At 43.7% G+C, this 15567-nt stretch overlaps 1 protein-coding gene across 2 annotated transcripts in view; it reads right to left on the bottom strand.

Moving 5' to 3' along the window:
• CFAP52 (cilia and flagella associated protein 52) overlaps positions 1–15567 on the bottom strand; it is a 43082-nt gene that overhangs the window by 24183 nt on the left and 3332 nt on the right. The window contains exons 2-6 of one of the 2 annotated variants that reach the window (XM_025864237.2): positions 10966–11165; positions 10395–10531; positions 4318–4446; positions 1791–1890; positions 673–789 (exon numbers count right to left, since the gene is read on the bottom strand). In XM_025864237.2, coding sequence (XP_025720022.1) covers positions 673–789; positions 1791–1890; positions 4318–4446; positions 10395–10531; positions 10966–11165 — 683 coding nt within the window. The remainder of the gene's footprint in view (positions 1–672; positions 790–1790; positions 1891–4317; positions 4447–10394; positions 10532–10965; positions 11166–15567) is intronic. The other variant, XM_073881706.1, reaches the window with a different exon arrangement.

Here is a 15567-nt window from a genome sequence, read left to right as displayed (position 1 = left end):
GATCCTCTGATTGTAGGCTTTTTATTTTGCTTAAATATCGAGGTCTTTCTGGACTTTTAACCAGAATTTTTAGGAACTCTGCAAACAGAAACAATCCACAATGTCTAGGTCTTGCTTAGGACTTTCAGTGCTGGCTGGGGCTAAAATCTAAGATCTAGGGCGCCTGGGTGGCTCAGTCGTTACGCGTCTGCCTTCGGCTCAGGTCATGATCCCAGGGTCCTGGGATCGAGCCCCGCATCGGGCTCCCTGCTCCGCGGGAAGCCTGCTTCTCCCTCTCCCACTCCCCCTGCTTGTGTTCCCTCTCTCGCTGTCTCTCTCTCTGTCAAATAAATAAATAAAATCTTTAAAAAAAAAAATCTAAGATCTAGTTATCAGATTAGGACAAAAATGATATACCTCTGTGTGTATATTTATGGCCCTGTGGTTGGAAGATGTAAAAAACGTGTGGTCTGATTCCCTAAGTGAGGACCCCGAGGAATACAGCATATAAACCAGAGATGAGGGCTCAGACAGTAATAAATCAGTGCACCTTGCAAATTTCTGTGTGGCCTTGGACACAACACACTCTTTGTCTTTTTTCCACAGACTCTTCACACAGGTCTGTGCTGCAGTGGAGGGAAGAAATCGCCAGAAGCGAGCCGGGTAGGACAGACGTTGGCGGTCTCTACTCACCAGACTGAACTTGTCCTTTGCGGGCCCAGTGTCTGCTAGCAGTTTGGTCCTTGGGTTCATTTTCAGAATGTCTCCAGTTGTGGTGCCGAGGTAGAAAAAGCTATCGTCGTCGGCCATCTGGAGATCGGAGAGGAAAAGAGGCCCAGAGACCTGTGTTTTCTCAGGGATGCCCGTGAGCCCCGATCCGGGGGTGGGACAGACTTTCTCTGAGGCCCAAGGAAGACCTACAAAGGTGCTCATGACGACTTTAATTTCCTTAGACTCTAAGATGGGTACGAACAGCTCGGAGTGGGGCGCAGAATCAGGGCCAAACTCAGAATTGGAGGAAATGTGAGACTCCCACTAGCCTGTGCATTTCGCTGGAAGACTCTTTGTGTCTCATGTTAGATCTGCATGCATAGATAACCTGCCAGTCCCCGTTCTGGAGACACCTCCTAAGGGTGCCTAGGATGAATTCTTCAAAGAGAAGAATTGCTTTATCTCATATTTTCCAAAGTCTATCTGCGTAAAACGATGATGTGTTAGATAAGAGAAACAAGTCAGTGGAGGATGGAGTTGTCTGTATGAGTGTGTGAGTCCACATTAAAGACATAGGAATAATTCCTCTTTACAGAAGGGACTGTGTGTCAACAATGAGTTTCACTGTTAGGAACTTTATGCCCAGTGGCAGAAATAAGAATTATTTTGTATCCCAGTACCATCGGGAGGTGCTGTGGCCACGAAGTGCCTACTGGATACATGGCTTCTGTCCTGGTGAGGCAGGTGTCTGGGTCCGATGGCAGAGCCCAAGTCCCAGTAAAACAAGACTCTCCCAGAGCTGCGTCTAAGCAGCTCCTCTCCAACTTCTGGAGGGAATGAGACTCTGGAAGTGAGACTCCCCCTCACCTGTGCCCCCTCAATTGGCATCCCCGAGGTCCAGACCTCACTTCCCTACCCTCAGCCCAAGGTACGTGTACCTATGTATGTGCACACATGTGTGCACACATCCGCGCGCGTGCGCGCGCGCGCGCACACACACACACACACACACACACACACACACACACCCCCTCGGTCAATACCATTAACAGGAATTTGTTCCAATAGTTACTGACAATCACACTTAGAGTAATACTTACTGTAATACTCATGACTATTCTTTTCATCGGACCCGTTTGGCACTCAGTTGGCCAGATTTTTCTATTCTGGAGATCCAGTTCCCATACTCGGATTGTCCCGCTGTGGAAGAGAGACACAATCAAATGGATACCCACTTAAGAATCTCTTGATCTCTTCTCTGTTTTCTGCCTTTCCCTGAAGAGGCGGCTGAAGGGAAGAGAATTGGATATTTCTGAGGGTTTGTTAGGCCTCGTGTTCTACTTAAAATCTTCCAGTCGATCCTTACGACCACCCTCTGAGGTAGGATTTATGCTCCCCCTACTCTCCAAATGAGAAAACGCAGCAGAGCAAGGATTTACAGCCAGTGAATACTCTCCAGTGTAGGGAGAGCAGACATAAATGCAAGCAGATAAACAAAGAGCAAACCAGAGTTCACTAAGGATGTTTCTTTCAAGGCTTGCAGCTGTAAGGACGTCTTTTCAAGGAAAATGCTTCACTATGGAGAGTCCTGTCTTCACGAGAAATGAGACTAAGTAACCAAAGGGCCGCACAAAATCAGCATCTGACTTAAGACTTGGCATATAGTTGGCATTTAATCATTGCATGTTGAGTTAATCTGAATTAATAACTGTATAAACATATCGCAGTCAACATCATAGGTGAAGCTAATAGTCGAAGGCAGAAAAGGTTAATTTAAAAATAGACTGATCAGGGCACCTGGCTGGCTTAGTCAGAAGAGCCCGTGACTCTTGATCTCGGGGTTTGAGTTCGAGCCCCACTCTGGGCATAGAGAGTACTTAAATAAATCAACTTTAAAAAAAAAATAAAACTAAGGGCGCCTGGGTGGCTCAGTCGATTAAGCGTCTGTCTTCGGCTCAGGTCATGATCCCAGGGTCCTGGGATCAAGCCCCACATTGAGTCCCTGCTCCACAAGAAGCCTGCTTCTCCCTCTTGCACTCCCCCTGTTTGTGTTCCCTCTCTCTGTCAAATAAATAAAATCTTTAAAAAAAATAATAAATTAATTAAAATTTAAAAAATTAGAAATAAAAAATAGATCGAGTTCGGTTTTCCTTTTTCTTTTAGCCCCCTCCAGAGTTATGCACTTAATAAGTGCTCAATAAGTATTTTGAATACTTTTTTATTTGAATACAAACCTATTTCTTGTTCAAATATTTTTTTTGAGTACTTTCAAAATTAAAAAAAAAAAAAAAACCAGCTTCTCCGTGGCCTTCCTGGTGGATGTCAAATTTGGAATTTGCAGGATCTCTCGTGAGGGACAATATCATGGAACATCTGCCGTTGGGACCATCATGGAGGATGCTGTGGGTGCCGGACCAGAAGTCTTGCTTAAGAGTCCTCGTTCTCAGTTATCACTGTCATATGCAATTGAAGCTGATCTAGAGTATAGATTGCCCTAAGAAAAAGTTTTGGGGGGGGGCAGCTTCAATTCAAGTTTTGGCTCCTGGAGAAACGCTGTCTGTGGACACCAGGCTGAGCTGACGCCCGCAGCTATGGCAGCTGCTGAAGGGCAGCTGGACCCTCATCATGCAAAGGCTTCATGAAGCCACTCTGCAAACTCAAGGAAGTGAACACACGCATGGCCGTCAGTGGCCTCAGAAGACAGGGCAGGCCACGGCTAGCTGCTTCGGGCTCAGAGCGCTCTCCTAATAAGATTCGCCTCTTAGGGGCTGGCTCCCGTTCAGCCAGCTAGTTTCATAGCTGCTAAGTAAATCCGTCCTCATAATTAGCCCCAGAACAAATGCATGGTGCATATCACAAGGAGGGGCCATACAGAAATTCTTTACTCTGGCTGGAAAAGTAGCCAGTGGTGTGTGCCTTTCACAGATGGAAGACCATCATCCATGGGCTGAAAAAGATAGTTTCCACCCAACAGGTATTTCGACCCCACGTTCACAGTGTTTGGACCTTTGAACTGGCACACCGTGTAAAAGACGATGCTTTTGTGTGAGTTTAACCTTCAGCTCAGACTCCAGGCAGAGCCCCGAATTGGTGAATCTGTAAGTTAGTGTCTTCTGTTAGACAGATGTTGGCTTTCAGCTTGGTCCCCATTAGCTGGTCAAAAGCTGACTCTACCGGAAACGCTCTCATATGGCTAACAGTCGAACATCTGAAGCTTCCTGGCGTAGTCCATTCGCAAACTATCATTTCGGGAGACCTAAATCAAGAGCAGGTGCTAAGAAAGATAGACCAGTAAGTGAATCCGTGCAATTGTGCACATTGCTCTGTGGGCATGCATTGCAGGTAGTGTGTTATCAGTCACAAACAGACCAGAACCCGACATGAATTTCGCCGAGGAGCAGAGCCCTCCTCAGGAGGAAGCACAGAGTTCTCAAATAACCAGATTTAAAAGACTTTCCGTTAAAAGGATTTTTAAGGACTACAAAACCACGCAAATTAGGAATTAGGATGGAAGGTAATTTTGCAGGACTAATTTTGCAGGGGAACCCAAATTGGAATGACCTTGCTTTCCAGACAAGCAAATATAGTGATTTTTGAGTTCTGAAAACCCGGACTGCAGGCACGTACTTTCCAGCAGTAACAAACATCTCATCCCGGCACCTCGAGAAGATCGCTGTGGTGGCATTCCCCACGTTGAGGCCGGCCGCGGGACTGCCACAGATGGCTTCTCTCTTCGCTATGCTCCACACGACCACACTGCCAAAACGAGAGGGACCGAAGAAGTCAGGGGGAGACAGGCTCTCAAAAGAACAAACAGGTTTTTTTTAGTGGTTCTAGAAAGAAAAAAAAAAAAAAGGAACGAAAGAATTACACTGACCCCCAGATGTCTCCTGTGTCACACTGGATATTAGAAGACAAGCAGGTGACACTTCAAAGGTTTTGAAGAAAAATGATAATGAGGCTAGAACCCAGTGACCCCATCAATGAAGCCTGATGCTAAAATAAAGACATTTTCAGATAAGCAAGGCATAAAAGTTTGCCACCCATTTATCTCATGTAAAAATATTTACTTGGAGAAGTATTCCAGAAAAAAAATAGCACAAGGACAAGAATGATGTCAGGCAGTGCTTCCAAATGTGACCGCGGACCAGAGTCACATGGAGGGCTTGCTCGGAGGCTGCCGGGACTCACCCACAGAGTTTCTGAGTCAGCAGGTCTCGGGGGGTTGTGGGGGGGCGCCTGAGATTTCACTTTTCTAAAAAGTGCCCAGTGATGCTGATGCTGCTGGTCTGGGGACCACACTTGGAGAAGCACTGCGTTGCGTTCTGTTTCCTTCTCTCTGGGTGCAATCACACAACTTAGTCCTAAATTGAATGTGTTCAGACAATAATACCAAAAATGCTGGGGAACATCTGAATCAAAATTTAGAGAAAAAGGAATGCAGATGTCACAAACTTTGTTAATGTAAAATCGTGTCTGGCTATGCTTCCCAAATTTCCTCCATGTAGAAGGTATTATCACAGGGGTTCTAAAATCCAGGTAGAACCAAGATCGGTAGGAATGGGGAGGTAGGAGGTAGTGTAAGAGCCATAATTTTTTCTTTTTTCTTAGTAGGAAATTGATAGATACCATCTGAAGTAGAAAACTTGAGAGGCATATCACCCCCCCCAAAAAAGACTCTTAAAACCAAGTACCTCATGCCCAAGAGAAATGAAAACACACATCCACACCAAATCTTGTACATGAATGTTCATAACAGCATTATGAACAATAGCCTGAAAGTGGGAAAGACCCACAGCCCCATCAACTGATGGATGAAGAAAATGGGGTGCAGCCATACAATGGAATATTATTGGACACTAAAAAGAATGAAGGACTGATACATACCACAGTATGGATGAACCTTGAAAACATTACACTTAATAAAGAAAATCAGTCACAAAAGGCTACCTGTTGTATTATTCCACTTACGTGAGACAGTGAGAGCAGGAAAAACTATAGAGATGGAAAGTACGTCAGTGGTTGCCCGGGGCTGAGGGGGTAATGGTGGAGCAGGAATGGGGAGTGATTGCTAATAGGCAGAGGGTCTCTTTTTGGAGTGTTTAAAATGCTCTACAATTGTTTGTGGTGGTGGTTGCACAACATGACATGTAAAAAATGTCTTTGGGGAAGTAGTTCAGCAAAAAGAAAGAAAGAAAAGAAAAGAAGAGAAGAGAAAAGAAAAAAGAAGAGAAAGAAAAGAAAAAAAAGAAGGGAGGGAGGAAAGGAAGGAAGGAACAAGGAAGGAAGAAGAAGGAAGGAAGGAAGGACCCCCTCAGATAACCACTATACCAAAATGCATACAGCCATACACTTTAAATGGGTGAATTTTGTGGTATGTGAAATATATCTCAATGAAATATAAAAAGAAATCCCCGTGCTCCTTGGGAGAGCTCTTCACGTGGAAGGGCTATGAATTCTGAATTCTTGTGCATAGCAGGATGACATCCTTTCTTTATAAACCATGGACATGGTATAGCTTCCATTTTCCAAAAACAGGTTTAAAATTTAAAAACAAATAAAAGGCACTGACATAGTGCGTTGGCCAAACAAATTCCAGCATATCTGGTATACAATGGTATACAACGCAGTCATTGCAAAGAATAAGATCTGTGTCTGCACAAACCCACAGGGAATATGACCTTGGTATAAAGTTAATCAAAAAGCAGGTTGTTGTCAGTAGATGCAGAGAAAGCATTATACAAAGTACGACATTCATCCATGATAAAAACGCTCAACAAGGCAGGTCTAGAGGGAACATATCTCAACGTGATGAAGGCCATATATGAAAAACCTACAGCTTACATATCACACTTAATGGTGAAAAACTGAGAGGCTTTTCCTCTAAAATCAGGAACAAGACAAGAATGTCTTCTCTCACCACTATTATTCAACATAGTACTGGAAGTCCTAGCCACAGCAATCAGACAAGAAAAAGAAATAAAAGGCATCCAAATTGGTAAGGAAGAAGTAAATTGTCACTATTTGCAGATGACATGATATTATATACAGAAAACCTTAAAGATTCCACCAAAAAAACTACTAGAACATATAAAAGAATTCAGTAAGGTAGCAGGACACAAAAATTAAAATACAGAAAATACATTTCTCTACACTAATAACAAAGTGACAGAGAGAGAAATTAGGAAAACTATCCCATTTGCAATTGCACCAAAAAGAATAAAATACCTAGGAACAAATTCAACCAAGGAGGTGAAAGACCTGTACTCCGAAAACTATAAAACATTGATGAAAGACATTGAAGACAACACGAACAGATGGAAAGACATGCTATGCTCATGGACTGGAAGAACAAATATTGTTAAAATGTCCATACTGGACTCAAAGCAATCTACAGATTGAATGCAATTGCTATAAAAATACCAGCATTTTTCACAGAAGTAGAACATATAATCCTCACATGTGTATGGAACTACAAGAGACCCTGAGTAGCCAAAGCAATTTTGGGAAAAGAAAGAACATTCCAGATTTCAAGATTACTACAAAGCTATAGTGATCAAAACAGTATGATACAGGGACAAAAGCAGACACCTAGATCAAAGGAACAGAATAGAGTCCAGAAATAAATCTGCACTTTTATGGCCAATTAATCTATGACAAAGGAGGCCAGGATATACTGGGTGGCTCAGTCAGTTAAGCATCTGCCTTCAGTCGTGATCTCAAAGTCCTGGGATTGAGCCCCATATCAGGCTCCCTGCTCAGTGGGGAGCCTCTCTCTCCCTGTCCCTCTGCCTACCGCTCCCCCTGCTTGTGAGCTGTCAAATAAATAAATAAAATCTTTAAAAAAAAAAGAATATACAATGGGGGAAAGACAGTCTCTTCAATAAATGGTGTTGGGAAAATTGGACAGCTACGTGCAAAAGAGTGAAACTGGACCACTTTCTTACACCATACACGAAAATAAACCCAAAATATATTGAAGACCTAAATGTGCAACCTGAATGCATAAAAATCCTAGAAGAAAACACAGGCAATAGCTTCTTTGACATGGGCCATAGAAACATTTTTCCAAATACCTCTCCTTTGGCAGGGAAACAAAAGCAGAATTAAACGAGTGGAACTACACCAAAACAAAAAGCTTTTGCACAGCGAAGAAAACCATCAACAAAACAAAAAGGCAACCTACTGAATGGGAGAAGATACTTGCAGATGACATATATGATAAGGGGTTAATGTCCAAAATACATAAAAAAAAAACCTTATATAACTCAACACTAGAAAAAAAAATCCAATTAAAAATGGGCAGAGAATCTGAATAGACATTTTTCCAGAAAAGGTATACAGATGGCCAACAAACACATGAAAAGATGCTCAACATCACGCATCATCAGGGAAATGCAAATCAAAACCACAATGAGATACCACCACACCTGTCGGAATGGCTAAAATCAACAACACAAGAAACAACAGGTGTTGGAGAGGATGTGGCGAAAAGGAAACCCTTGTGCATCACTGGTGGGAATGCAAACCGGTGCAGTTACTGTGGAAACAGTATGGAGGGCCCGCAAAAAGTTAAAAATAGAATTACCCTATGATCCAGTAATTCCGTTCCTGGGTATTTACCCAAAGAAAATGAAAACACTAATTCAAAAAGATATATATGCACCCCTGTGTTTACTGCAGCATTATTTACAATAGCCCAGATCTGGAGGCGGTCCAAGTGCCCAACAATGTATAGAATTGTTGAATCATTATATTGTGCACCTGAAACTAATATAACCCTGTTCATTATGCCTGAAAAAAATATTTTTAACAAATAAAATTTAAAATGAAAATGCAAAACACCCGCCCAAACCAAAAAGCAGGTTCCATTACATTGATAGCATAACATTAATGCAAAATAGTTCCATAAGCAGGTTACAAAATATTTAAAAAATATATATATGCACATACAAACTGCAGAATGTCCAGTGCAGTTCCCGGCATCCTTTCTGTTCCTCCTCATCTGTGGAGAAGCCTGGTGGTTTGGGTCCAACGGGCCCTCGCACAAGTTCAGGGCTGACCCCTGTCTGAAACCAGTGGACAGAACCCCACCCTCCTTGCCCCCACTGTGACTATTCATCTTCCGGGCATCTCTCTGGTAGGGGCTGGGCTGGGGGTGGCCTGATTGCCAAGCTCTGAAGAATCTCTGGGGGTGGGATCCAGGCCTCAGTCGTTCCAAAATGTCCTCAGGGGATTCCAGCGTGCACCCAGGATGGAGAACAGCCACTTTAAGTTGAGCTGACACTGGTAATGGTTGATTTCTGGATACGTGTCTTATGAAAAACCGTCAAATGGGACAGCCCAGGGAAAGTGAGCATGCTTATGGGATGGGGGGAATAATCATCAAAGGAGGAGTCTCATGAAAATTCTGCTGATTTGCTATCTAGTAAGAGAACTGTCAAGATATAACTGCACACAGATGTAAATTTCCTTTGGGGCGCCTGGGTGGCTTGGTCAGTGAAGCATCTTCCTTCGGCTCAGGTCATGATCTTGGGGGTCCTGGGATCGAGTCCCGCATCGGGCTCCCTGCTCAGCGGGGAGCCTGCTTCTCCCTCTCCCTCCCCACACTTGTGCACTCTCTCAAATAAATAAATAAAATCTTTTTTTAAAAAAAGGTAAATTTCCTTTGTAATAGACCCGCAAAGCTTGAATAAGAAACTATCTGTAAGAGTTCACCGAAGTATTAAATCCCACACAAACCTGGGACGCTCCTGTTTTTCTTCTACAGACTACGCCCCTTTAGCATTCACGTGGGACTAGGTACCGCGTTGATTGCTCTTTCTGACACAATGCTTTTACATCTTTTTCCTCCGAATTTCATGTGTCTGTATTCTCTGCCTCCTACACTGGACTCTTGAGTTCCTCAGTGGGGGCAAAGATGGTGTCTCGGGCAAGGCAGGTTAAAAATGCCACCTTTGGGGTCACATTGCCAGGGTGGCTCTCCCAGCTCTGCTACTTACCGGTTGGTGGTGTTCATCCCTCACCTGTCACACAGCCGCAGTAGCTCCCACCTCAGGTTAAGGAGATAACACGGCTAAAGTGTTCAATACACACCTGTCACACAGTAAGTGCCCCCGTCCCCCACCACCCGAAAATTAGCTCTTGTCATTGACAATGGTGATGATGATGATGATATCTTTCTTTTACAGCAAAGGTGCTCAAATTCAGCTGCACATTGGAATCACCTGGGAAGTGTTGGGGCCCCCTAAAGCCCGACTCATCAAATCCAGCTTTCTGAAGGTGGAGCCAGGTATCAGTGATTTCTAAAGCTCCCCAGGGGGCACCTGGGTGGCTCAGATGGTTAAGCCTCCGCCTTTGGCTCAGGTCATGATCTCCAGGTCCTGGGATCAAGCCCCGGGCTCCCTGCTCAGCCGGGAGTCTGCTTCTGCCTCTCCCCCTCCCCCTGCTTGTGTTCTCTTTGTCTCTGTCTCTCTTTCAAATGAATAAATATAAATAAATAAATAAATAAAGCTCCCCAGTGGGATGTGATGTGCATCAAAGGTGGAGATCTGTGGCCCTACGGTATTTTCCCCATAAGCTTTTCACATGACGCACAGCTGAATAGGGACAGGGCAACAGAGAATGTCCGGCAGGGGGTGCAGGAGGGTGCTGGGGGAGAGGGTGCATGACATACCTAGAAATAAACGTGTTGAGTTCATTACCTTCCGTCATCTGGGCCTCCGAGTGATACCAAGTATAAATCATTTGGTGAAAAGGCCAGCGCTTCGATTTTGCCCTTGTGAAGTGACAGTCGGGCAATCAGCTCCCTTTTCTTATAATCCCACAAAATGATGTCTGCCTGGGAGCGAGAATACACTGTCAGATCACAGACCGGCTTCAGAAGAGTCTGAGGGGAGAGCTCCCTGCCTTGGTGAGAAGTAATCAGTAATTGCACTTTTTCTGGAAATTAGATCATGTCTTACATATACAACCGCAAGAAACTGGCAATAGTTTTTAAGTTAAGCAGGGACTAAAAAAATAAATAAATAAAAATAAATTAAGCAGGGACTTTTGGTTCCTGAGCATTATCAGTCCGCAAGCTGCAGGGTCTGGTGTGAACACCAAAATACTTTACTCCCAGCCTGAGGGAATGAAGATGAGCTCAAAGAGGAGGCAAGAGGAAAAGGAGGGGAAGGACGTGAGCACAGAGCTGACCTGGAAGGGGGTGGGTTTTCGGGGGGGGGGGCGCACCTCTGTACTGATTTACAGGGAGCTATTTTAAAGCACACTCACCTTGAAGCCCATGAACGTGACCTGTCCGGAGGCTATGTAAGCCCCACTCTTGGAGATGGTCACACAGGAGACATTGTTGCCGTGACCGTGCAGGAAATTCTGTTCCTGTGTGTTTATCGCCTGAATCAGGATTGTGCAGCCCAGAGGGTAAATCAGATGCTCCTGGTCAGGATGGCATTTCAGGCCAGTGGGCACATGTCCTGAAAGAGTAATCATTAGAAAAATAAATAAGAAAAAATAAAAATCGTCCTAATTAGGGGCGCCTGGCTGGCTCCGCTGGTAGAGCAGGTGACTCTTGATCTCTGGGTTGTGAATTCAAGCCCCAAGTTAGGCATGGAGCTTACTTAAAACAAATTTGTTTTAAAAAGTAATAATTTGGTGAAGTGGCCAATTTTTAAAGAATTGGAGACAAAAGAGAGCACTTTTGGAATAAACCTGATTTCAACTAAAATAAGTGTGTTGTGTGTGTGTGGGTGTGTGGGGGGTTAATGCATGTAATTTTATTCCACCGACAAGGTCAGCCTAGTGGATCACTTCTCAGACTCTAAAGTGTATAAAATCACCAGGGGATCTGGTTAAAATGCAGATTCGGATCTGAGGTCTGGAGAGGGGCTGAGATTCTGCATTTCTGACAAGCTCTCAAGAGATGTTGATGCTGGTCCAGCAACCTCACTGTTGGATAGCAAGGCCCCAGGGCCAAGTTCGCAATGCTGAAAAGCAGGATTTTCTCGGTGCCGGAAATAGGAGAGCAGCCTGTCTTGGTGGGTGCAGAGGCACGAGGAATGTGAATTCACTGCCTGGGGCAGAAGTTTGGTAAAGGGGTGCCTGGGTGGCTCAGTCGGTTAAGCGTCTGCCTTCAGCTCAGGTCATGATCCCGGGGTTCTGGGATCGAGTCCTGCAGCAGGCTCCCTGCTCAGTGGGGAGTCTGCTTCTCCCTCTTCCTGTGCCCCTCCCCCCTTCCTCGTGAACTCTTTCTCTCTCAAATAAATGAATAAAATCTTAAAAAAAAAAAAAGAAGTTTGGTAAAGATAATTTGTTTCTAAGGCACCACCAGGCACCCTAAAGAAGCCAGGCTCAGTTTGAGACCCGCCCCCCATCCTCCAGGTATTTGCCAAGAACCATCTCAAGAATTACAAACCTTTGTTATATGTTTTAATATGACATAGACAGAAGTCCTTCCTTATCACTCAACTTTGGGTCAGAATTTTGGGCGTTGTGATGAGGGAAAAGAAGCCTGGCTGAAGACAAAGCATAAGCCGACAACCTACAACCTCTCCCCACCTCCCACTCCTGGGTGGGACGTGTGTGACATTCTTCCAGGAAGCTCCCAACTATCTTAATGTTAATGCCTTGCTAGAGGGGAAAAACAACCTTAACTTGACAATGGCAAGGCCTCCAGCATCTTGTAGGTACTCTTTGGCATATGAAAGTTCTCTTGAAACCTCCCTTTTCCTTACCTCCCCCAACCCTATAGTATATCATCAGCCACCCCTCACAACCCTGGGGCAGCAGCTCTTTCTGCCCACGGGTCCTGTTCCTGAGCTTTAATAAACCACGTATTTGCACCAAAGATGGCTCAAGATCTTTAGTCATCAGCTCCGGACTCCACCTCACTGAACTTCATCTATATCCCAAAACCACATCATTTGTGCTTGATGTTATTTTACAATATAAACTGTAAAGTCTGGTTGATTAGTTAAAAATCATTTCAAGTGGAGTGGTATTCAATGTGTAGATTAAGGAAAAATAATTTTTATAATAATACATGCGATCTCCTTTCTAAAAGCAGGATGTGTTTTTCCATGAAGTCTCCCTTCAGGATTTCCAGTGGCATTTTCAATTTTTCCTCATAAAGATCTCATACATTTCTTAGTACATTTATTCCTGGGTATTTTAAAATCGTTCTATGGCTATTTCCTACTCCATCAAAAGAGTCATAAATATTTATTAATATCATCTTCTGGTCTTTTAATGAATTCATCTTTTACATTTAATTCCCTCTAGAATTTATTTTGGTGCATAATGGGATTCCAGTAGCTAAATAGATTTTTTTTTTTTGCTCAAATTGCCAAATATATTTATTGAATAAATGATTTCTCCTGCTTTGAATTCATTCCTTTTTCATGCAGTAGGTTCTCCAAAGACTAAGCTTTGTGTCCCTGGGAGTGAGCTATTCATATATTTATTCAGTTGCAGTTACCTTATGACCATATGACTATCCATATGGAAAAAGTAAAATTAGATCCAACTTCACACCATCCATAAAGAACACATTTCAGGTAGATCGAGGACCTAATTGCGACAAACAAGACTTAACATGTACACAAGTTGTAGGAAATGACTTCTTCAACACGCCACAAAAAGAACAAATCCTAACAGAAAAGGCCAATATATTAATCCAGTTATGTTAACAATTTAAATTTTTTCCAGAATATACAAAGAGCTAAAGCAAAGAAATAAGACACAAACTGCTTTAACAGAAAGATATGCCAAGGATGGGAACAGGCAATTAATGAGGGGGTAAACTCAAAAGTCAATAAACATATGAAAAGATAGGCAACTTTGCAAGTATCAGGAAATGCAAATTACATCCCAAAGGAGATACCGTTTCATCTCCATCATAATGGTTAAAATTAAAAAGGCATTAAAGGGCATCTGGGTGGCTCAGTTAGTTAAGGGGCTGCCTTTGGGTCAGGTCATGATCCCAGGGTGCAGGGATCAAGCCCCACATGGGGGGGCGGGGAGGGGGGTGGGGGGGGCGCACTGTAGAGTCTGCTTCTCTCTCTCCCTCTGCCTGCAGTTCCCCCTGCTTGTGCTCTCTCTTTCAGTCAAATAAATATATAAATAAAATAAAAAGGCTGATAATAGGGAGATTAGTGGTGATGTGGATCGGAAGGGAACACTCATACATTAAGTTGTGGGAAGGTACATTAGTGGAATCGTTTAAAACAACACACCCGTATTCAGTATGGCTGAATATGCACGCACCCTCGGACCTAGCTATTCCACTCTTCGGTATATAACCTAGAGAAATACTTGCAAGGGTGCCCATGGGCCACTACAGAGGTGTTCGCTGTGGTACTGTTTGTATTAGCAGAAAGTTGCAAATAAACTCAAAGACCCTCAACAACGGATAATGAATGCTGGCCTATTTACAGGGCGAGTAGCGGAGGTAAAATAAATTAATCAACATGAGCAGACTGCACAAATGCTCGGTGAAAAAAAGCAGGCTTCAGGGGCACCTGGGTGGCTCAGTCAGTTAAGTGTCTGCCTTTGGCTGAGGTCATGATCCCAGGGTCCTGGAATCGAGCCCCGCATCGGGCTCCCTCCTCAGCGGGAAGACGGCTTCTCCCTCTCCCTCTGCCTGCAGGTCCCCGCTTATGCTCTCTGTCAAATAAACAAATAAATAAAATCTTTGTTTTTAAATTTTATTTATTTATTTGACAGAGAGAGACAGTGAGAGCAGGAACACAAGCAGGGGGAGTGGGAGAGGGAGAAGCAGACTCCCAGCTGAGCAGGGAGCCCGATGCGGGGCTCGATCCCAGGACCCTGGGATCATGACCAGAGCCGGAGGCAGACCCTTAACGACTGAGCCACCCAGGCGCCCCAAGTAAATAAAATCTTTAAAGAAAAGAAAAGCAGGCTTCAGAATGCGTCCAGGATGATATTTCTAGAAAAATATAGAAGTATGCAACTTTGTACTATAAATTGTTTATATATAGCATATCTAATATTTTATGTGTACAGTAAAATTTAAAAACATAGCTAGAAAGAATACACATTAACTTCAGGCTAGTGGTTGTCTCTAGAGAGGGAGAAAGGATAGGATTGTGTGTCAGGAGAGAGGACTTAAAATGTGTATTTATTTCTTAAAAAATTAACTCAAAGAAGAAAAGGTATCAAAATTTGCTAATTCTGCGTGCAATACTCAGTATTTATTGTGGCATTCTAAATTTCTGTTTAAGTATTTTATGATAAAAATAAAAGAGCCCTATAATACCCCCTGCCCAGGGTAAACCATTAACAAGCAGATACGTATGTCTTCAGATTTATTTTCTTTGAGTTTAGTAATTAGGGTTCCTGGTTGCAAACAAGAAAGATCATTTCTGGCAGAACTTAAGAGGAAAAATAATTTCGTGGAAGGAATACAAACAGCTCACAGAACTGGTAGGAAGTATGGGAAATCACACTTGAAAAAGAGGTAGGACCAGTAGGTGGGCGAGACCAAGCGACATGAACTAAGGCATTCTCATTCCCACCGGGCTCTGCTCTTATGTCGCACTCCTCCTGAAGCGGGGAGGCTCTGGTGGGAACTTCCCGCTGGCTGAGCCCATGATGTCACCTGTCTCTGAACTGGCTGCCAAAGAGTTATGAGAGGAAGCATCTGCCCCCTTTAAGACCTGAGCAAAGGCAGAACAACTCGCAGCCCCTTGCCTGTTTTGGGATTCTCCTCAAATAAAAGGATATCACACATGTCCCCTAGAATGAATACGTTTCCCTCCTTTCTCCATATATACTCAGCCCCACCTCTCCCCACCTCTCTGTCTCTAACACACACACACACACACACACACACACACACACACACACACACACACACAC

The sequence above is a fragment of the Callorhinus ursinus genome, unplaced genomic scaffold (assembly GCF_003265705.2).
Source record: "Callorhinus ursinus isolate GAN/ISIS: 27379988/994484 unplaced genomic scaffold, GSC_fseal_2.0 scaffold43, whole genome shotgun sequence".
NCBI classification, from domain to species: Eukaryota; Metazoa; Chordata; class Mammalia; order Carnivora; family Otariidae; genus Callorhinus; species Callorhinus ursinus.
This window is presented reverse-complemented; position numbering and strand designations above follow the sequence as displayed.